This window comes from Agelaius tricolor, unplaced genomic scaffold (genome assembly GCF_023055355.1).
Source record: "Agelaius tricolor isolate 1412-34295 unplaced genomic scaffold, bAgeTri1.0.p SCAF_38, whole genome shotgun sequence".
Lineage (NCBI taxonomy): Eukaryota > Metazoa > Chordata > Aves > Passeriformes > Icteridae > Agelaius > Agelaius tricolor.
In genome coordinates this window covers 2,048,053-2,071,277 of record NW_027269298.1, presented here as the reverse complement: position 1 = coordinate 2,071,277, position 23,225 = coordinate 2,048,053, and the positions used below count along the sequence as shown (strand labels likewise).

The 23,225-nt window shown below is 42.9% G+C and overlaps 1 protein-coding gene across 5 annotated transcripts in view; it reads left to right on the top strand.

The window, feature by feature from the left end:
- Positions 1-23,225, top strand: part of AK8 (adenylate kinase 8) — a 65,072-nt gene that overhangs the window by 31,131 nt on the left and 10,716 nt on the right. For 4 of the 5 annotated variants that reach the window (XM_071454394.1, XM_071454393.1, XM_071454395.1 and 1 more), the window contains one exon: positions 7,467-7,608. The exons of the other annotated variant lie outside the window; for it this stretch is intronic. In XM_071454394.1, the coding sequence (XP_071310495.1) occupies positions 7,467-7,608 (142 nt within the window). The remainder of the gene's footprint in view (positions 1-7,466; positions 7,609-23,225) is intronic. 5 annotated transcript variants of the gene reach the window in all.

Genomic DNA, 23,225 nt, shown 5'->3' with positions numbered 1-23,225 from the left:
ACTCTTTAATTTATGCATTTTTAAGAAACCTTCACCTCTGTTTGACAATGCTTTTGAAGTAGCTCCGTTTTTCAAGTCAAACTTTTGACTTTTCCTCTGGGACTGCTACAAAGGTTTTTTTATGGAAAATAGGTAGCAGTCTTTTTTCCTGCTAGAAGAAAATTGGTGGTCAAGAGAACATAATAAATTTTTTTTTTTTATTTTCTCTTTTAGGTGGCCACATTTTTATATGAGATGCAAGGTTGTAGAACAGAAAGTTTTAAATGCAGACATATAGGCAGTAGGTTGTAATTTTCTTCCCTGAATTTTACTTTTTCATGCGTTGAATCACTACAAGATGATAAATCAGAATTCCCTTTTCCTTTATTTGAAAATCTAGAATGTATTTTTCTTTATTCCACAATCCAGTCTGGCAGATGCTCAGGGCTGGAGTGAGCCTTGATCTACAAAGATATTTTTAAAGGCCACCCCACTTAGGAGTAAAAACAAAGCAACCAAAAAATCCACCCCAAAAAGCCAACCCTGGAAGCCAGACCAGGCAAAACAAATGTGATTTGATTAAAGAGAGGAGTGCAGTTGTTTTCTGGAGCAACTGTGATCATCAGTCAGTTCATGGATATGGTCCTGCCCATATAAAATGGTTTTGCAGTGGTATTCACCATTCCTGCTGTTGCTGGAGGATCAATATTCCAATATTTGTGCCACAAACCCTCATGGATTTGAGTGAAGATGTGGCCCTTGGCCATTTGGGGCCTCGTGGTTGTCAGGGGCATTTAAACAGCAAAGTACAATATAAATGTGAAGTATTAATCTTTTATATTTATATTGATCTTCATTGCTGACAGTTATTCTTTAAAATTTAGGGAAGTGTCCTTTCCTTGCAGCACTGTCTCCTCACCAAAGGGCTGCTAACCTGAATTCTGGGTGGTTTTGAGTTTGGGGTGGAGATATCATGGGAATCTTTATACAAAAGCCAGAAGGAAAGCACATTGCATGTTGTCAGCATCCCCCTTTTTTTGGAGTTTAACATAAAATTCTGGATTTGGCTCTGTTTCACAGGGTGTGATACAAACAGAACCAGGCTGCTGCATGAAACAGCCTGACAAGGAAAACATGGAGCAGCTTTTGTGCATCCTTTTATATTTTTAAATGTCCCTTTAATGTGGCTGGGAGGTGTCAGGAGAAGGGGACACACAGCACAGGGCAGGATCCATCCCACCCTGGGGCCTGGAGCAGGAGCTGGCAGGGGTGAGGAGCCCCTCCAGGGGCACCCTCCCTTCTCATCCCACGGGAAGCAGGACTTGGTGTAAAAAGCCACAATGTTTTCGACCAATTTATTCCTTTTTTTTTTAATATTATCACTGTCAAGAAGGGTTTGTAGGTCAAATTCTGCGCCGTGTTCTTCAGCAAAGCTGAGCTTTTAGAAATAAGGAGGAAATAGGAATTTGGTTGATAATGGAAATGAGGAGTCCAGTGGGTTTGAAGTGTAGCTGTTCTCTGTCCAGCTGTAGTCTCTCTGTAAAAACAAAAGGAGTAAAAAGAAATTAAAATGTCCATTTATGATTATATATGATCGATAATTTAGGATTGTAGCTGCTTTAGAAATAATATCATTTCTACTTGAATACAGCTAATTCCTATTTTAAATTACCAAAAACCTAAAAAACCAAAAACAAAACCAAGGAAAGACTGGTTCTAATATAAGCTAACAAGCAAAAATATGTTAGAGGTGGAAATTAAATATTTTATCACATTATTTGTTCTACTGTATTAAAAGAATGACTCCGATTCTTGCAGAAGCCCTTCTCAGCAGTGTCAAAGGAGCGAGTGAGAGGGGATTTCTGTAGGAGCGGTCCCTGTGATGGATCGATCACCGCCCGCAGCGGTGCCGGGGTTTGCTGTCCCTTTTCGAACCCGACAGAACCGGAGATGCTTTCAGTGCTTCCGTGCCATCCCGGCGCTGCCGGGGTTCCAGGAGGCCTCGGCAGCGTCCGGAGCGGGCGCGTTTTCCCCGAATTCCCAATTTTTCCCGACATTTCGGCGGCGCCGCGGCCGCTGCTGCCCGCGGGGCGGGACCGGCTGCGCTACCCGCCGTGACCGCGGGGTGGCGACAGAGAACGGCCAAAGGGCCGGGCCGTGCGGGGCTGAGAGAGGGGACAGCCCGGGACAGCACCGGGACAGCACCGGGACCATCCCGGGCCGTGCGGGGCTGAGAGCGGGACCGGCCCGGGACAGCATCGGGACCATCCCGGGCTGTGCGGGGCTGAGAGACCGGGACCAGCCCGGGACAGCACCGGGACCAGCCCGGGCCGTGCGGGGCTGAGAGCGGGACAGCATCGGGACAGCACCGGGACCACCGGGACCATCCCTCGCCGTGCGGGGCCGAGAGCCCGGGACCATCCCGGGACCATACCGGGACAGCACCGGGAGCATCCCAGGACCGCACCGGGATCATCCCGGGACCATCTCGGGACCACCGGGATCATCCCGGGACCGCCGGGATCCTGCGGGGCTGAGACCCCCGGGATCATCGCGGGATCAGTCCCGGGATCCTGCCGGACCGCGGGGCTGGAGACCGTCGCGACCACCTGGGGATCATCCCGGCACCGTGGGGCTGAGACCCCCGGGACCGCCCCAGGATCATCCCGGGCTCCTGCGGGGCTGAGACCCCCGGGATCATCCCGGGATCCTCCGGAACCGCCCCTGTTCTCCCGAGGGCCCTCGGGGTGTTGGGGTCGGAGCCTCCCGGCAGTTCCCCCCGGAGGAGCCGATCCCCGATCCCCTCTCCCGACCCCAGCCAGGCGAGCCCGGTGTTCTCCTGCCGGTGCTCGTGGTTATTCACGGTACCGGGGCCGGCTGCGCGCAGCCCTGCCCGTCCTCACCCGCCGAGGATCAGCCGAAATTATCGATCAGCCCACGCCATGGTAAATCACCGCAAAATCATTCTCAAACACATTAAAAACCAATTTATACTGTCTCGATCGATACCGTCTCTCAGCGCCTTTACGTGGGCAAGAAAACAGAGTAGAAAAAGGCAATTACTAATTGTGAATCATCCAGAGTTTCTAGAGCAATAAAATAAGGAAATCTCATGCTTTGCTAAATTTGGGATTTTGTGGACAATTCAGGAAAGTAGCATTTGGCAGTAGCTTGTACTCAGGACAAGATGTTACCTGTCAGCTACTGGGATCAAGCCTCAGGCATCTGAATTAGCTGTGAAAGTCTTTAGACCTTGCTAAAAAAAAATCTCTATAAGCAGGATAAAGCATGGATGGACAGTATTGTCAAAAGGACCTTTCAGAGTGCAAAGCTGACAGGATTTGGATCTGTAAATGCATTTATGCTGTACTTAGAATCGAGGGTTTATAGGTTTGGAGAAGTGAGCTGATACCCCTCAAAAGTCTGTTTTAAAGGGAAATACATGGAGGAGGTATCAGTTTAAATATGATAATTGTATAGCTCGGAGCACTGACAGCACTGAAGTTATTGGAGAATAGTGCCCTGTAATCTCTCAAGTGGTGTTTTCACCTTTTCAGGCTGTGCCTTTAATGTTCTATTACTTTTGTCTGGAGCAGATGGTGTGATTTTGTAACTGATTGCCTGATTTTGTAACTGATTGCCTGATCCTGGTTTCTGTTAGTCCTGCAGATCCACGGATTGGGGAAGAGCTAATAGGCCACACTCCTGTGAGCTTCAGGAGGACGTACTTCTCATGAGAAGCACCTGAAAAAATGGTGCTTTTTACCTGTGAAAACCTTTGAAGCTCTGAGAAGTAAATTTATTTTTTAAATGTTCTGCTGGAAGGTGCTGATTTACAGCCCCGGAGATGGAAAATCTCTGGGTGTCCACACAGCAGCTCCAGCACGAGCAGCAGCACTTTAAACCTTGTCCCCTTGCCTGATCAAACCCCTGGAATGATTAAATCACTTCTCAGATCCACAGCTGCCAATTCAGGGGCATAGTCTTGATCACTTACATGGTGAAACAGGCTGGGAGATAAAGGAGACACAGAGGGTGGGTTGGTGTAGGCACAGACAAATTACATTTCCATCTGGGGCTGGTTTCCATCATTCTGCTGCTCTTCCATGCCTGGGGTTTGCTGTGCTCCTGGTCCTCAGCTGTGCCTGATGCTCTCAGGAGTCACTGCAGCTCAGTATCTCTGCAGCTTTACTTCTGAGGGGGGAATTTTACTCCTGTGCCTCGATTTCTCTCCCTAATAGAGATGTGCTCCCACCTCACCTCGTCTGGATATCTCCTTGCAGCAACACATTGTAATTTTTACAAGTAACTTACCTTTGGATTTCTCTAATGATAAAGTAAAATCTCTCTTGAGTCTCATTCCCCCAACTTTCAGAGTTGGAAACTCACACAAGCTTATGTTGAAAAGGAATTGATTATTCAAAGCTCTTGTGCTTCATAATCTCCTTAAAACATGTAGATTGACTGTCTCATCAGGAAATCTCTATATTTTACTTTGCTATATGCCCATTGGGTTATGTGCTTAAGACCAGGAGACCTCTGGCTAGTTCCTCACAGGCTGTGTGTCCCTCCAATTACAGGTTATTAATTTGCCTTGCATTCCAGAGACAGTTCCACATGAGTGAAAAGGAATTCTGTACTGCAGAGTTCTTCATTACCTACTCTGTCTGTACTACAAAATAAGAATAATACTGATTGTTTTTTTCCTCTCTCTCTCTTTTTTTTTTTTTTTTCCCTTCCCTCTGGTCTGTGGAAGATGTTTTACAGTTTTAATGCAGCTGTTTTAAGTGTGACTGTTGCTGTTCAAGGGCAGCTGATGTACTTTGTAATGCCACCAAGCAGCCAACAAGCTCTGTTCCCCCATTGTGTTGAAGTGATAGGTATGTTTGCTAATCAAGAGGAGAGCAGAGCTTGCTGTCTGACTTGTTTATGTTTTATTTCTCACCATCAAGCTTTAGAGGGAGGCACAGAAAATATGTAAGCATCTATATTATTCAGTGATGTATATGTGTACATGTTGCTGCTGATGTCTTGCAGTCACTCCTGGCTGAAGGCAGAGATGTGCCAGGTGTCCCCAGCATCCCTCAGAGCACCCCAAACCTGGCATGCCATTAGATAAACTATGAATTCATTGCCTCTGAATCTCAGGTTTTATCCCCCCTTGTGTGATTGCTTCAGTTTTTTTCCAAAGTAGTGACCACAGTGCAGGATTTTGGTCATCTGAGTTCACAGGAGCTCTGTGGGAAGGGCTCAGGCCCAGGAGATGCCCCAGGTTCCCACCACAATTTCTGTTTAATTTCCTCCTAGGCTGCAGTGTTTCTCCTTCCCATATGAAGGATGGAAGCAATGAGGAGCTGGGGAATCTCCCAGGATGTGCAGGAAGCTCAGCAGCACAGGAGATCCATTTTCTGTGCCATTCCTGGCCCTTCCAGCCCTGATCCCTGCTCGGCTGACAGGGATGACAGCTCTGCCAGAATCCTGCTGCAGTTTTACTCATTGTTTGGAGGTTTTATTCCAATTCCTTGCAAAACTGTTTTCAGCATTCTGAAATGACAAAATAATATCATGTCAGCTGGCATCTCTGTAAATCCCTGTCAATGATTCCAGCAGGAATTGTCATAAAATAACACATATGAAGAAAGTTTAGTGCTGCAGCCAGAAATTCTGGACTATGGGAAAATTCAACTGCTCTTTGTATGGAATGCATTTTTGGGAAAGAGAAATCTTGGGTTTGTTTGTTGTTCTTTATTCCTGCTAGGATGTATTGGGTTGGTGTTAATTCTTGTAAGCTGGGGGGTGGAGAGGCAACTGCCCTGGAAAGAGCACTGAAATCCTCCTGCTCTCCCTGCCAGGCCTGCCTGCAGCTCAGTCTTGGATGGGGAAGAAGCTTCCATCTGATAAAATTCCTTCCTGCTGCTCTGCTATTGTTGCAGTTAATTTTATGAATCCCATTTTTAACAGAATACTCAGGTTTTGCATTGTCATTTTGCTCTTTGTCAAGTGTGTGGGTTTATTCCATTCCTTTTTTTTTTCCTCCTTTCAGCAGATGGAGAATATTACTCTCTTTAACTTGTTCTTTTATAATGTGAAGTGGATATCCTCAATTAATACACTAATCTGTTTCCTAATTAATTCCCTGCGGTTTTCCTCTCTTTTTGCTGGTGCATTGAATTCTGAGTGCAGTTGTGTAAACTCAGTAATTTGATTATTTAAAGGAGAAGCCATGAATTTCATGATAGAGGCACAATGTTAAATTCCAGGAGCAAATGGATTCTATTATTGCAGTTTAAAACCTGCTTGTTCCCGGGTTGGAACTGTGCACTGCTAATAATTCACTCTGCTAAAATCCAGGCAGATTGCTGTCAGCTTGTCCTGAAGAGAAGTGCAGTGCTAGAAATCTGACACATACACTCTCCTACAAGCACTTGTTGTTGTATTTTTGTATGCAGATGTGATGGCAGGGTGAGCATCAAAACATCAACCTGCCACGAAGGGGATTTATGTAGCAATTTCTCTCTTGTTTTCAGTGGAGGCACTGGTGGATCAGACAGATAAAGGGAAGGGGCTCTCCTGCTGCTTGGGAATTGGTTTGGCTGCTGCTTTGGGAAGCAGCTCCAGGTGATTCTGCTGTCCTTTCTTTGGGGTGATTTGACACTGAGCCCAAGACATGACAGCAGTCATTGGAAAATCTATAGCCACTCTTGTTGAACTTAATAATTTAATTCTGAACACACCCCTTCCCCCAAAGAGAGAGAAAACCCAAATTTTAAGTAAAATTAAGTAAATTTTAAGTAAAATACTTAATTAAGTATTTTACTTTATAAAGGCTCTAGTGAAAATGTGCAGGATACTTCCTTACCACTGTGTCCCAATAAATAGAATTTTAAAAGCTCCACAGTAGTTGCACTCCCAGTCAGTATCTTGCTGATGTTCTCTCTTGCCCTAAAGAAAAATAATAATAGAGGAAAAAAGAGCTTTTCAGCTCTAAAATTAGGGGTTCATCAATGCAGTGGTTAAGGTTGTTGAAATTAATTCTGAAAATTATTTTCAGTTGTAAGATCTTCAAGCCTTTGGGTAGATTGGAGCAGTAACACACATAGACTGTTGTGGCAGAGCCAATTTCACCTGCAGAGTTCAATCCAGAATGCTCAGAAATCCCTTTCCTGTCTCAGGATTTCTTTTCTATGGTTCAGGTCATTGTTTTTGCATTTTGATGAGATTGTGTCACACACGTCACTGTGCCATCAGCCCAGTGTGGCTGAGAGGAAAAAGGACATTACAAAATTATGTGGGCACCAGGTTTTACCAAATCCTTTGCGAGTTTGGGGCTTCCATGACAACAGAGATGCAGAAGCCACCAATGCCCAGTGCCAGCCATTCCTAAATGGGATTAACTGTTTGGTTTGGCTCCAGGAGGGCTTGTGAGCATCTCCCTTCAGTGCAGACTCAGCACACAGAATAAATGTCACCTTTTTCCTCCTCTGCAGTGCCAGACAACCTTGTCCTGAGGCTGCTGACGGAACGCCTGAGCGCCCTGGACTGCCTGAGCCATGGCTGGGTGCTCTCTGGCTTCCCCAGGGATGTGGAGCAGGGGCTGCAGCTGCAGAAAGCACGGATTAACCCCAACAGGTGAGGCAGAAATCCAACCAGCACACCACTGCGGGCAGGAAGGGTTTGTCTGTGGACAGATACAGATCTTTGTTGATGTGGTTTGTGCTGCTGCCTCTCAGTTTTGGTTTCCTTAGTGAGGAAAGGGGTCCTGCTCCTGGAGAGGAGGAAATAAAGCCCTGGCCTGACAAATGCTCCAGATGGCCAAACTGTGGGAGAGAGAAGAGGTTTGTTGTTCTGGTTATTTGTTTGAGTTGCCTCTAAAGCCAAACCATAAGAAATGGATTAAAGTTTGGATTATATGAGAAGATGTATTTTATTTGCAGCAGGAGGCGGGGGGATCTACATCTTCTTTCTTCAGCATTGACATAATATCATGGAAATATATTGGTATTGCAAGGAGCTCATTATGAGACTTTTGGGTTTTGTGAAATAATTAAAAACAACATGAGAATTACATTTTATTTGAGCTATAATGAATTGTTCAGAAATGTAATATGAGAGACATCAGCATCCAAAGAGAATTGTTACAGTGCCAAGCAAATAAAATAGAGTTACTTTTCACAGCTGGTCCAAAGGTGAGGATTTAAAGTGCTGGTGCACTCATCAAAGCTGAGAGGCTTTTCCATTCCCTTCCCAGCCCTTCCTGGCTCTGCCCATCCCACTGCCTGGCACAGTGGCCATTCCAAAGGCAAACATTGGAAATTTGTGATTTTTCTGCTTCCAAGGAAGATGCTCTTACCTGAAACGTAGCGGTAGGAGAGGTGCATTACCCACATCAGTGTTTGATTTGGCAAAGTTGCTCTGCCTGGGTGATTGCCCTGGATTCCCTCCTGTACAGGGGAAGGAGAAAGGTGGAAAAGGTTGGGGGTGAGAATAGAGGGGGGTGCAGAGGGAGGGAGCTCTTCGTCCATCAAGGTTTGATAAGGAAAGCGTGTGAAAGCAGCAGTAACTTTATTTATCCAAAGTAAGACTTTGTGCATCTTAAACAGGAACCCATTGCATGGAAAAAAAATGGAGAAAGAGCCTCCAAACCTGTGTTGGACTCAGTGAAACATAATTTCCCAGAGATTATTCTCCTTGTGCATTTAGAAGGAAGGTGCAGAATCCCTGAGCACTCAGAGTCCCCGAGATCAGTGTGAATTCTGGAGTGTGCCCCTTGTGCTCCTTCACAGGGCTGGGACCTCATCAAGGCAGGAGGAGCCACTCATTAGAGAAGTGGATGAGTGGGAATTCAGCACTGATCCATTTGCTCAGCCTCCCTTCACTTTAAAGAGCTCTGCACGTTCACATCCGAGTTTGGAATTTGGTGCCTGTTTTATACAGGGCTGGAAGCGAGGGACAGAAATAGGCATGGAGCTCCCTGATTGATCTCAGAGCTGATATTTTCCATGAAGCTGAAGGGGTAGGGATGTGAAGGAGAGAGGGTGATTATAAACAAAAGGACACATTGCAGCACAGGATAGCAGGGCAGTAATTCAGTTTCAGTTGTGATGCTAGTTATAAAACACTATCTGCAGAGGTGGTGTTTCTGACATCAGGAGAAAAACCTGATAGAATTATAGCCTTGAAATCAATCTGGGAATAGGATGCAGAAATCTATAAATCAGACACAGAACAATCTACAAAGTCTCATTTTTAGGAGGGCTCAGTTGATGAAATTAGATTAAAATAAATTTACATATATATCAAGTTTATTATTAAAATCTAGTCACATCAGTAAACAAAATTATTTGTGAAAGAGAATGTTACTCTGCTTTTTGAACTCAGAGTAGACCTCTTTGGCTGATCAGAACACAGAGTTATTGTCTGCTTGTCAAGTCACAAATCTATTCCTTAGGGCTAATAAATGGTTAGTGTTCAAATACTATGTTTTATCTGACTCCCACCTCATAAAGCTACCACACATAATACTAAATTATACAGCATTGAGCAGGATCAGTCTCCTGACTCCTCCATCTTACAGAAAGAAAAACAAACCTAGTAATTGATGGTAGAAAAGAAGGAAAATAAAGTTATTTGAAAACAAACAAAATGGGCTATAAAGTTTGTTAAAATGTAATAATAAGGAAAAAAAAAACCCTGATACAGCATCAGCTACCACATCCAAAGAACTGCTCTGGAAGAAAAAGGAAAATAATTCAGTTTTCACTGAAAAAGCAGGGGCTTTCTTTAAATTAGAATTTGCAGCAGAATGAGGGTTTGCTGGTGGACTGGCACAGGAAAAGCTGCAAACTCTGTCTCCCAAGGAGCCCAGAGAGGAGGGAGCTGCTCTGAGCTCCCCCTGTGAAGCAGCTCCTGCCTAAGTGGACAGGATCCTGCTGGCATTGAACCGGGGCAGCCTTCAGGGCAAATAAGGAGCTGGCTCTGTTAATGGCCTCTCAACTGGGACTAAAAGATTAACCATTTATTGCCATTAACCTCTTAGTGCCCACCTGAGCGGGATCCACGGCCACAGGGAGCTCTGACACAAAGCACTGGCTTCAGTTCCTCACCCAAAGGAGGGGTTCAGCTGTTTTAATTCGTGCTTAAGCAACAAAAATAAATGTATGATATAGCCATGGGTGGTTCTTCTGAAAACTCAATGCAATATCCACCAAGGGGTTTTTTTTATCCTTTTTGCTCTCTCTCAAACTTGGAGTTAGAATAAGATTCAGCAGCAGCAGCAGGGTCGTGTTGTGAACCTCTGGCTGTCACCTTCAGCCGGTCCCTGATCCTTCCTCTGCTGGGCCAGCTTGAGGCAATCAGAAATGTAAGGATTCCCTGAGCTAGAGGATCCTCTAGAACACTTCCAATCCCCCCTTTTCCTTGAGTTTATAATCTCTTTTTAAACCTTTGGGCCACCAAATCACGTGGAAAGGAGTTTCTCATTTCACTGGGTGTCATATCAAAATACTTCATAATTCTTTTTTTCCAGGTGCATTTCTTCTCTTGAGAAGCAGTTACAGACATTCCCTGGTCCTGTCTTCCAATATTCCTGATTTTCTAAGCCTCTTGTATTTGCCCTTCAGTCACCTCTTTCCCAGACAAAGAACCTTGATCTGTTTATCCTTTTTTTTTCCCTAGAAATCATTTCACTCTTTTGATCATCCTGTTCTCTCCCTCACTGGGCATTCCTGTTTTTTTTTTTTTTTTTTTTTGCTGAGTTGGAACACCCAGAACTGCATTTGAGGGCAGCACCGTGCACTGGAGGTGGATATAATAAACATTTTTATTTTGATCTTAACTCCATCACTCATAATTGCTGATATTCTATCAGGTGTTACTGGGATAGATTTTGGAATAACAGCTTCTGTGTGCAGACTGTGATAACTAAACATTGTGAAAACACACAACAAATCTACAAAGTGTGAAAAATCTCAGTTGAGTGGGTTTAAACTCAGAGAGATCTAAGGAGAGCCTTTAACTCAAGATTTCTGTATTGAAGCTGGAGGCAGGTTTGTGTTGGAGCTCTCCTCAAGCCCTCCCATCAGTGCCAAAGGCTCTGCTGCTGCCTCTCCTGGGATTGTCACTTCCCCCCTCCATTATTTCCTTGATTTTGTCCTTCTGATCTGAATCCAGGGTCAGTTATTTTACCTTCAGTGTTGATTAATTACATTACAAATAATGCAAGTGAAGACAAAACCGGGCAGGGGAGGGCTGAGTCAAAGGATTGGCCTAACAATTCATCCAGAATATATTTCTAGTACCCATTTTTCCAAAATTAAAGTTGTTTCTTTCCCAGTAGAGAAAATAAACAGCAACAGCTTCTCCAGTGCAAGCTTTCCAGCAGGGTTTTATTTGGTCTTCAAAATGATGTGGCTGTGTTCCCAATTATGTCATCTTTTTACATAATATATTTAAAGCTTCTTTTTCACCACGCTGCTGAGAACATGTATTCAAACAGTTTAGGATAATGAAATCCTAATTTCTAAGGAAGAATCTTTGAATATGTTGAAAAGGGAGAAATCAGAATGGGGAAAGAAAAGAGATTTTTTTGAACTACTTGGTCTTTACATGGGGCTTTCATATTTCTGCAGCTGATCCCAATGTGGATTAGGGATAATAAACAGCCTATTAATGGAGGCCTGAACTAGGAAATGGAGTTGGAATCAGCAGTAAAATTCAATGGCTGGTGAAGGTTAATAACTCCATTACTATCAGCTCTATTTTTGAGCCGTTTGAAGAGCTGGGTGTTAGCCTTACCTTACTCCTCATTAATTGAGCTAATAGAACCCCAGTGACCCCACCATGCTGCCATTATCTGAGAGTTTACCAGACATGGACTGGAATACTTATCACTGAATATGTATTCCTCAGATTCATTTTTATATCAGAAATATTTTTGTTAAAGATCTCCTGCCTTCAGGTTCCTTTTTTGCCTTTTCATTTCTTTGCTGCCTTTTGCAATAGCTACTTATTTGGAAATTACATGTAAATGACTTAATTAAATCCCTATCAAGGAACAAGCTAAATCCCAAAATAGTTGCATCAAGGAAACATGATAGTGATTGAATTATTCTGATGTGGAAAAATCTTACAGAGCATTTTAAAAACTTTGACCTAATTTAAATCATGGATATTGTGTATTTATAATAGGTGTGGTTTTAGTTGATGGCATACAAAAATCTGATAAGTAGCAAAGAAGAAATGTTATATCTTATTTTCTCCTCATTTTAAGGCAAAAAAACCAAACCAAACAAAACAACGAGAAAAATGATGTGCTAATCAAGGGACTAAATCAGTATCATAAAATTTGCCTGCACCAGAGAGACAGAGAAACTGGAGGAAAAGTCCAAGTGAACTATGTAGGATTTGGATTAATTTGTAAAATAGTAAAAATAATAGGCAGCACAATTCTCTGTTTCAATCATTCTCATTTTTTTCTCAGCTCACTCTTCCAGCCATTCTGTGCCTGCTGCTTTAGTGACTCTTTCCTTCACTCTCACTAATTGGTTTGGGTTCATTTTCCCTTTGCATTTCAGTGCTCCCATCTCACCTGGGCTCTTCTCCTCCGTCCCCAAACCAAACAGGCTTTTGTAAAAACCAGGGGGCAGCTCCTGCAGAGCTCTGGGATGTGCTTATGGAACAGAAACTCCCTGGGAAGTGTGGTTTAGGTGAGGAATCCTGATCTGAGCTCCCCACCCAGCAGAGACCCTGCCCTGCTCTGAGGGACCCCAGCACCTCACCCAGCCAAAATCCCACTGTTCACTGGGCAGAATCAGCAAATCTTCCTCTCACCTGGGACTCTGCTTCACTCAGGAGTGGCATCAGTTTAATCCAGTTTCTACTGCTGCAGCCTTTTCTAAGCTACAGGACTAACTCAGTGGTTGTCTTCTCTCTTGATGTTTGGACATTCATCCTGCTGGTTAACAAGATTGTAATTAAGTCATTTACCTTTGTCTCCAGTGCAAGGGGCACCACTGGGCATGGAGAGATGGGCACAATATTTTCAGGACTCTCCCATTCCCTCCTGTGTCCCTCTGGCAGGAGGGCCCTGCTCAGCACTCCCAGTGCAAATCCTCACCCTCATTCTTTTGTCCACACAAACCCAATGGAAGCAGCTCCTTGTTCAGATTCCTGAGGTTTAGCCAATCCTTGCTCTCCATTCTCCTCCTCCTCAGACTGTGCTCTCTCTTCCCTCCTAACACCCCTCTGAATAGAAGCTCTTGCTCTTAAATAATCCAATAGATAGAAAATTGGATGATTACAATAAAAAGATTATGTCACTTCTGCTGCACATCCTGCCTGACCTATATTGGTCCCATAAGAGCCTTTCTCTCCTGGGGAGAAGCATTAATATGCATCTTGAGCCAGCAATAACAAAACATCAAATGCAGTTTTCAAATCTTTCTGTGGGCTTTCTGTAGGATGCTGCATTTGCTGTCACAAGCTGATTTTGCTCCAACAAGAATAGGAGGTATATTTGGCTTCAGTTGTGGGAGGCAGGGATTATTTTTAGAAGTTACCTCATCTCATACAAGCTCCTTTTGATGGCTGGAGTTTGTGTGGTGAAATCCTGGATGCAGCAATTAAGGAGTGCTCTGATCTCAGCAAGCTTCCAAAGTCTCCAGGAAGAGAAAGAAGAAAAGCTTCTACTTCTAAGTCAGTATTTTTTATTTTTACTGTTATTTTTAAGGACCCAACAACCCATGCACAACCCTTTCATTCCTTTTACTGCAGAAAGGAGGGAGATTTTCCTGCAGTAACCATCTCTCACAAATGAGGAAACATTGGGAAACCAGAAGACTTTCCATCCTGGTTGCCCTTACTTTGGAACTGTTTCTCTTGGAAGTTGCCACCAACATCAAGGCTGCATTTCTGAACTCAGCACCGAACTGGAGAGGGAAAATTCTGTAAAAGCAGCAGAGTCTGGGCTAATTTTGATGGGTTTTTGGCACTGGTATAGCAAATTTTAGACAAGACAAAGCAAGGCAGTCATGTCTCAGTCCAATGGCAACTCTGTGATACCAATCTCTACAAATCAGCAAAGGTTGTTCAGGGCATTCACCCAAAACACAACTTTGGTTTAAGGAATGGAGTGAAACAGCCAAGGAAATCCAAATGTTATTTTGAAGCATTTTTGTATTGAAGATACTGGTTTTGAGAGCTGCCTAGAACCAAAGAAACTTTTGAAAAATGAGTGAGGAAAACTTTAAATATAAAGATATGGCAGCATTTTAATTCAATTAACCAGGGCATTTTCTTTGCATTGGTAAGAGGACATGTGTAGGTAAAACTGAGGAGAGTTTTTCATGTGTGGGAGCTGTAAATGAAAACATTTAGTGGCTGAGGAAGCATGAGGGGAAAGGAGGATTGGCCAGTGCTGTCCAGCATCTCCCATCACGATTCCTTCAGTACTATGGTGGCTGAATTTGGCTGAATATTCTTCTGAGTAAATGCAGTAAGGCCACCCTTACATCTTGCACAGGTTAAAACTGAGCTTATGAACTCTTGGAATTCAGAATTTCTGAAAAATTGGACAGAATTTCAGAATTTCTGTAAATTACATCATTTCTAAAACATGGACAGGATTTTTGTGCCAGCTGTGCTCTGATTTAGTGATCTCATTGGACCTGGGACTAATCCCAGAGTAAGGCTTTACTCAGAGCTCATGTGCCAAAATTGAGCCATGCAGAAAACCCTCAGCAGAACAGGAATTGTGCTGCTTTTGCTTGGATTCTCCAGGCTGAAGGAAGACAAGTGCATCAGTCTGTAGCAAATATAATACAGTTTTGGTGATTAAAACTGACAAGGAATATTGCATATTGAATGGAGACTGGTTTGTCATTACCACGAGGATTAGAAAGTGTAATCTTCATTAAAACATCAGTGGATTTACTGCTGTTTGCCTTGGAGCAAGATATTTGCTCAGAATTTTCTAGTGAGTAAATTTAGCGAGTGCAGGGCAATTTAAGAGAGGGGAACTGAATCCTGCCATGGTTTATTCTGCAGGAAAGATGTGGGAATGATCCCTGATGTCTGACAGAGGCACTGGATCCAATTCTATGGGCTTGGATCACCTGCAGTCACATAAATGTATTAATCACTATCACTTAAATTGGCCTCCTTTGGCTCAGGTGTAAGAGGTGACCCAGGGCTTTTATGCTTTGCAAGGTTCATATTTCCTGTCCCTAAACCCATTATGTTTGCAAAATTCCATATTACAGAGTGCTGCCCTTTGAAATCCACTTTGTGAAAGATTTTTATCTGTTCCACAGAGGCTTTCAAACATTACCCTTTCCTTACAGGTTCTGTATCTCTCAGCTCAGTGGGGCACTGCCATGCTCTGATAAAAATAATTCTTAAAAAATTGTGTTCTGTCATTCTTTTGACATAATGCTGATTAATATCCCACTGATATTCACTGAGTGAACAATCCTGTTCTGTTGAGAGACTGACCAAAGGTCAAGGTACAGAAGGTTAAAAGAGCAATAGTTTCATTTAACCTTCTAGTAAAAGCTGCTACTTCTGTGAACATAATTTAAGCTGATTTTCAGGACAAGTCTGTAGAAAAGGTTCCTCCTCACATACTTGCAGTGAAATCAAAGGATTCATATTGGCCATGAATGTGCCCCAAAGTTAAACAGATACAAAATGAAGGAATAATGTGTTTTCTCAACTCCTTGAGTACTGTGCACTCTTCAGTTTGACTTTTTTTTTAAACACTTTGCAGCAGGACACTGAACTGTCAAAGCCAAGTGGTGGTGGGTGTGGAGAACCTGCCATATCTCTGTAAAGTTTTCTTCTTTTCAAAGTCCAGTTTTCTCTCAGAACTCAGTCTCCAGCTGCACATTTCTAACCTCCATGGATGCACAGGTTTAACTGGCACAGGAACAAATCCTGAGCTTTCATTCCACCAGCCAAAATAGAATTTACATTTGGAAACTTGCTGCCTTTTTTTTTTTGTTGTTGTTGTTAGAAATATTACTGCCAGTCCCATACACTGAATCCAGGTTTTTATTAACTTTCTGTGAATAAATTCCTGACATACATTTTACTTTGTGATTATTAAAGAATCCAGTGAACTCCAGTTTTGTAATTAAAATCACAGAATCCTGAAGGTTGGAAAAAAGATCTTCAAAATCATAAAATCCAGCCTTCCACCCAGCACCACCATGGTGTTCACCACTAAACCACATCCTCAAGTGCCACATTCACACATTTTTGAGCATTTTGAGCACTTTGAGCACTTCCCTGGGCAGCTGTTCCAATGCCTGACCACCTTTTCCATGAAGAATTTTTTTCCTACTATCTAAACTTCCTTTGGCTCAACTTGAGACCATTTCCTCTGGTTCTTACAGCAAGTGGGTGTTGCTCAGAAAAATCTTGTGACCCAACACAGCCAACCCAGTGGTGGCAGAAGAAATAATTGGACATAATGACCTGGGAAGTGGGGGAATTAATTCAGTTCTTAAGGTCTTCTCTGTGGCTGCACATTTACATCTCAGACCTGGGGATTTTGATCAGCACAGCTTCCCAACTGCCCTGTCTGCCAAAGCTTGAGAGGAGCTTCCTTGGATTTATGGAGCATCACCTTATTTCACTGCTAAGGGCAGGAGAGCTCCAGCATCAGGCTGGATATTTGGGTGTAGTTCTTGTCTTGTAGGATTTCTTCTCTCCTGTGGTTCCTAAGTTTCTCCTGGTGGTGTCTTCCTTCACCCCATCCCTACCTGACCCTGCTCTGGATCTCAACTGTTGTTTTACCTTGTTGATGGTTTGTCTATATTTGCTTTAACCAGATGCCCCTCTTTGCATGCAGCACTGGGACTCATCCCCTCTCTCCTATCAACAATAATTAGCCTTGTAAGACTAATGGAAGAAATCGTGTCTAATTACCCTGTTGAAGGCCCAATTATGTTATTAACATTTGTGGGCTATAAGCTAATGATGAGGAGAGCCTCTCATTTGCATAGCATTAAGTTAATTGAGCTGGAAGCTATGGGGTGGATGGCAGTGATGAGAGCAGGATTCTGTTACAGAATGGATAATGATGACCAGAGCAGGACGATTCACCTGACAGGTTTATTAATTAACAGCTATCTGATTACCTCAAAGAAATGGCAAGTGGCAGTGCTTCTGAAGGAAGCTGCAGTATTTTTTTAATGAAAGGTGCTCTATCACTGTGGATGTTCTGGGGTGATTTATGGGAATGGCAGTGAAAGCTCTTTCCTGGAAGCCAGCACAAAAAGCTGTTCTGGTTTCCTCCCTGCCCTTAAAAACATTCTGCAAAGGGCTGATATTTGTGGGTATTCCTCATTCTTGCACAGAGGCTGTGTGCTGCTGATTTTGTGTGGTTGTCTGAACTGTGCATTTGGAAAGTTCTTAATTGTTGGGTAACCTGGAAGCTTTGCCCTCAGAAGAACCAGAGGATTTGATTTTGTAAAAGTTGTTTTTCATTATGGTCTTAGGTAGGATTCTGTGTGTATTAGTGGGGAAATAATATAAACATTCAGCTTTTCAGCTGTGATTTTCATTTTCCTGGTATGTGCAAGCTGCAAGTGGAGATGAGTGCCCTTTCCTTCAGTTTATTTCAGGGTACAAACAGTTATGCATAGTGGGTGGGCCTTTTAAGGAACAGGAGTTTTCATTTAAAACAGTTCTAAGAAGAAAAATCCATCTTTTTCTTTTTTGTTAAACATCAGATTCTGTCTGATTAATTCCAAACACATTGTAATTCACAACAGGTTCAGACAGAGTCTTGTTTGAACTAGAGTATCTTTGAGGGGAGAAATCACTCTGTTTAAAAGTTGCCTGTGCAATCAATCCAAGAGTGAATAACTTCCCATGCAGTTACTCATTATTAGACTCCCACACCTCAGTCATGAATGGATCTGAATGTCAAATACAGTTTCCACTCAGCAGATCTTTTATATTTTCTTCATGTACTCTGAAGAGCCCATTATTAAATCCCATGAGCTCCAGACCTTACCTGGTGACTGAAACCCTCAGTTCATCCTCAAAATACCTTTGACCAGGAATATCTCAGGAAAAAAGAGAACACTACAGATTTTAACCATTCAGATAATGACTTTTGATCCATTTAAGTGGCCTGGTGATTGGTGTGTCAATAATAAATAATAGACTTGAGAGGAGCAGAGACCTACAGATAAATTGTATTCACTGTTATTTTCATAGAATCATAAAATATCCTGAGGTTGAAGGGATCCACAAGGATCAGGAGCCCAACTCCTGACCCTGCACAGATACCCCAAAAATCCCACCCTGTCCTTGCTGTCCAAATTCTCCTGGATCTCTGGGGTGCCCATTCCCTGGGCCACCCTCTGGGGACAGAACCTTTTCCTAATTCCCACCTAAACCTCCCCTGGCACAGCTCCAGCCATTCCCAAGGATTTATATGCAAAAAGTTTCCCTGCATTCTGCACCTGGCACTTGTTGGGCACCAAGGAGCTGAGAACATTGATCTGGTGTTGGTAGAGAGGCCAGAATTTCAGTTTAGTTACTGCATAGAGACATTGACAAATCACCACAGGCACTGCTGGTCAACAGGAGAAGAGAAGAAAAATGAAAAATCAGAGATGAAGGAAGTAATCAGGGGGAACAGCTCCTGATCTGAGCTGTTCAGTGGTCCTGGCTCAGAGCTGGCAGGAAGAGCAGATTCCAGGGGATTGAGGGTTGATTATTCCATGTAGCAATAATCTACATCAATAATCTGTGGTCACCTGTGTGATGTGGAGCAAGTCAAAAGCATTTATGTGACATTTCCTCCATCTCCTTCCAGCCTGTGGTGGCTCAGAGCCAGTGGTTGTGTGGAAATCACTGGGAGAAGTTGTTCAGGACACCCAGCACAATGAATAAAAGCCTTTAATGGAATTTAAACCCTCCATCCTCCTCGTCCTCATTAGCTTCCTGTAATCACCAGCCCACACAGCCAGTGTGCATAGAAATATCTTTACCATATAAATTAGATTTTCTTCAAGGTGTTCTGTGGTTCACCACAGTGCCTGGCTGTGTGGAATAGACAAACACAGATCTGAGGGAGCAGGAATTATGTATTTAATTCAGAGTTCTGTATAGAGTGCTCATAAAAGCTTGATCATGATAGAGGGGCAAATAAACATTTGGGAACATAAATATTTCTGTAGGAAATGGCTTTGTGAAGCATTTAGTTGTTGAGTAATAAGAACAACAGAGAAAATCAGAGTAACAGAAGCCTCTAGGTACTGATCTGATGGGTTATATATGTTGCAATGATAATCATGGTGAGGGAGAATTTTTATGGGACCAGTAGCAACAAATACATCGAGTCCTGCCAATTTACTAATGAATTCATTTTTCTTGTGCTTGCCTCACTTGCTATCCCTGCTGTTCAGAATTCAGCTTTAAACCTGAAAAGCAGTGGATGGCACTTCAGAGCTGCTCCTCTGAGTTTGTGTGAGCTGAGTGTTTGAGTCTTGGGCCATTTCTGGAACATCCATTACTTGTGTATTTAGGCAGCAGTCCAGCCAGACAACACAGGGACATATATTTTAGGAAAGCACACATCAAAAAGTGTTTTAAATGGCCAAATTGTAGGACAAAACATTCTGGCAACACAGCTGGTGCTCTGTCAGTCTGTGGGCTAGAAAATAAGAAGAGAACCTGTAAGAAAAATAAAAGCAACCTAGGAATAGCTAATCAGGTTAGAAGGGATGTTTTGGCCGCAAGGATTTTTAGGGCTGCAGAGAAAAATTGAATAAGATTAAAAAATGTTTGTCCATCCTGCCTGACAGATGTGGGGGAAGATGGAATCATTCGTTACTTCTCTGTTTTTCCTCTGAAAACAGCAGCAGCAATGAGCTGGCAGGCACAGTGAAATGCAGTTAGCAAAAGTAATGGGAGTTGAAAGTTTGACCTTTTGTGATGGAAATTTGATATGAAAAAAGGGTCTTTTGATAATTTCTCTATCCAATCAGATATGGGAGATGTCTTGATCCTGTTTCCTTATTTGCATGCTGACTGATCTCATTTGAAAACCCAATCATTCAGAAATATTGGGACGTCAACAGAAATGTTACAAACAAGAAGTTGTTTTATCTGAAAGGTCTGCAGGATGTCATCTCTTGTTTTTCACTCCAGTGGCCTGATCTCTTCTTCATGATTCCATGTTTTTATTGGCAGGATAAGTTGAACATATTGAAATGCAAATAGCCCTTTCCACATTGAACTGAAATATAGGAGTTTTTTTCTGTATGATTGATTGTATCCAGGGCACTTCAAAAGACACAAAGAAAATACTTTCTGCAGTGCCTCTGATTCCTTGACATTGCCAAGTTCTGACGTTTCCTGTTAGCAATCATTGGCACAGAGTGATTCCTGAGCCTGCTCTCACCTCTGCTTTTCTCCCATGTGATGCCCACAGTGCTGCTCATTGTTCCTGGGACTGAGTCTGAGCTCAGTTTTCTACACAAACACTTCTGTTATAACCAACACTCTCTGTTGCTGTCCCAGGTGCTGAATGTCAGAAACGTAATTGAATGGATTTTACCAAATTGCAGATGTATTCAATCCTGGAATGGGTACTTCAAAGCCCCCCAGGATCACATCCAGTGTGTAGAACTGTCCCCATGATTATCTGGAAAGTCAGATTTCACAGCCAAGGCACTGCCCACTTAGGTGAGTTTAGGATCAACTTTATCTCCCAGACAATTTAACCTTTCTATTTTCTAGAGCAGGCAATCCAATTTCCATTTTACTCAGCCTCCCAGTGGGTTGATGACAAGTTTTCCTGCTGTATGACTGGTGTCATTATCCCTTATTTTGGAGCCTACCTGTTATACTAAGCCAAAGTTTTGCATCACTTAACCCAGAAACTGGGGACAAATCAATATATGGTGGTCCTGAATAAAGGGAATTATTTTAAATATATTTTTGCATGCTTTTAACATCAGTGTCAAGCTATATGAGAAATCTTTTTTCTTTAGCACCCCAATTTTTTTTTTTCACCCAGACTGCCCTGAGCTGATCTGAGTGCTGCCCTGGGAAATGGGATGTGCAGCTCCTTCTTCCTGGGGCCACTTAGGTTTGCTCTGCTTTTTAGGAAAAAGTAACTATTCACTGAATGTAGGTCTCTTGCTGAACACCTGCTTGCAAAGACATCCTGATTTCTGGTGGAGGGCTCTCCATAGGGATTGCTTTCCAAACCCAAATCCTGGAGGGAACAGGTGCAGGGAAAGGGATGGAGCAGATTATAAACTTTACATTATAACTTATCTTGGAAGTTGCTGAGCTGGTTTTTGTACAACACTTTTTAATGGAAAGCTCCAAATTAGACAAGTCAGGATTTACCACAGAGTCCCTCAGGTGGGTGACAAAACACCTTGCCAGGGGCACATGGAGGTCTGCAATCTTCATCACTGAGTTAAAGAAATCCAGTATTCACCCAGCCTGTTGTTTACTTAACAGAGTCCAGGGTCTAACCACAAAGTAATGCCTGTGTGAGATGTTTATCTGATGGTGCCTAATTTCTTCAGCAATACCTCTGGATATGGGCTGGGGATTTCACTGCTGGAGGAACGTGCCTGTTTTGACTGAGGAGTAACTTGGCTGATAGCCCCCTTCAAATCCAGAGAATCTGTTTCATCAAACCCTGTGGCCTGTCAGCTGTGGGGAAGTGCTTTGTGAAACAGCAGGAATGGCAAATTCCCCCATTCCTAGTGCAGCAAACTGGAGCTGTTGGGATGAGCAGCTCTCGGAATTAGACACCAAGCGTTCTCCCGGATGGGAAATCAACCCCCTTCATCTCTGGTGTGTTTTAGAATATCAAACCAGCTAAGTTTAAACATGATGTGTTATTCTTGATAACCACAGCAATCTAGCTCTTCCTTGCTGGGTTTTTTTAATGCACTTCCCTCTCAACCTTCCTCGTTTGCTCCTCAGCATTAGAAAAACAAAAAGCAGCTCAGCGCACCAATATTTTTCTCCACGGTGAAGTCAGCATAGAATATTAGTGTCCAAAAAGTTGTAAAACAAAAGACTATCATATATTGCACCTTTTAATCATGTAATTGCTGAGTGACATTTAACTCTGAGGCTTTAAGTTACTCCTTTTCAGCCAGCCTTCTCCTCGTGCCCCTCTGGTCCCTCCCTCCTCCCAGAGCAACCTGCTTTTTGCAGAGTAGTGCTTTAACTACACTGAAGTTTGGCTGGGCTTCTACATATTACAGCAGCAACACGAAAGCAAACAATTGAAGTATTTGAGAACAATGAAATATGTATGGCTATCTGTGACAGCCCTATAAAGCAGAGCAATTAGCCGCGTAATCCGAGAAAGCCAAAGCGCCCGGCAGCCCACGGTTCCCTATTAGTTAAATGCTTTTTGTACGTCCTCATCCCATCAAATCAACTAACACTTCCTTTAATTGGTTCATGAATTATACAGCTCGGGCTGCATTATAATTTAATCACCAGTAAACATTCCTGGGGCCTGCTGTAAAGTGTATAGCGCTCATTAATTCCTTAATTTCAGCAGATGGAAGGGGAGATCGGATGAACGGTGGCAGTACAGAGCGCCTTGGGCAATGGAAGAAGGAAAAAAAGGTGGGGGGCCGTTTAGATTTTTTAAGGGCTGTCAGAAACTCAATCTGTGAGCTGTCAGCAGCCTGGACCCGCTCCCCCTCCCTGCCTCCCCCTGCCTTCACCCCACCTACCGCTGCAAGTGACTGACGGATTCATATGGAGCCTTGTCAAGCCGTCTTTAAACATCAAGCCAGCGGGTAAACCAAGCCCAATGTAAATTAATTCTTGTCTTACGGGCCCCCCTTTCTCTGTCCCCATGAATATTTCATGGCGGGCAGCATAAATATTAATTCTAATAGCTCTGCACAGTGGTTATTATTTCTGTTTTATGACAAATATTCATAAAATATTCAGGAGCCTTTTTTAGAACATTTACACACTTGATTGTGAAATTTTCCAGCTTCCTGGGGACACAGTAAACATATTGGGGTTCTCTTGATGGACTTTTTTCTCTCTTAATTAATACTACGCCACATTAATATTTAATCAGATTTAGTTTTCCTTTCCCCACAAGTGAACCCTATTACATTTGAGGATTTATTTGACAGTATTTAAACAGGGAATTTTTATTCCCTATTATGAAATTGGTTTCCTTTGACACATATATAAAATGACACATTATAATCCATTCTTTTATTCCC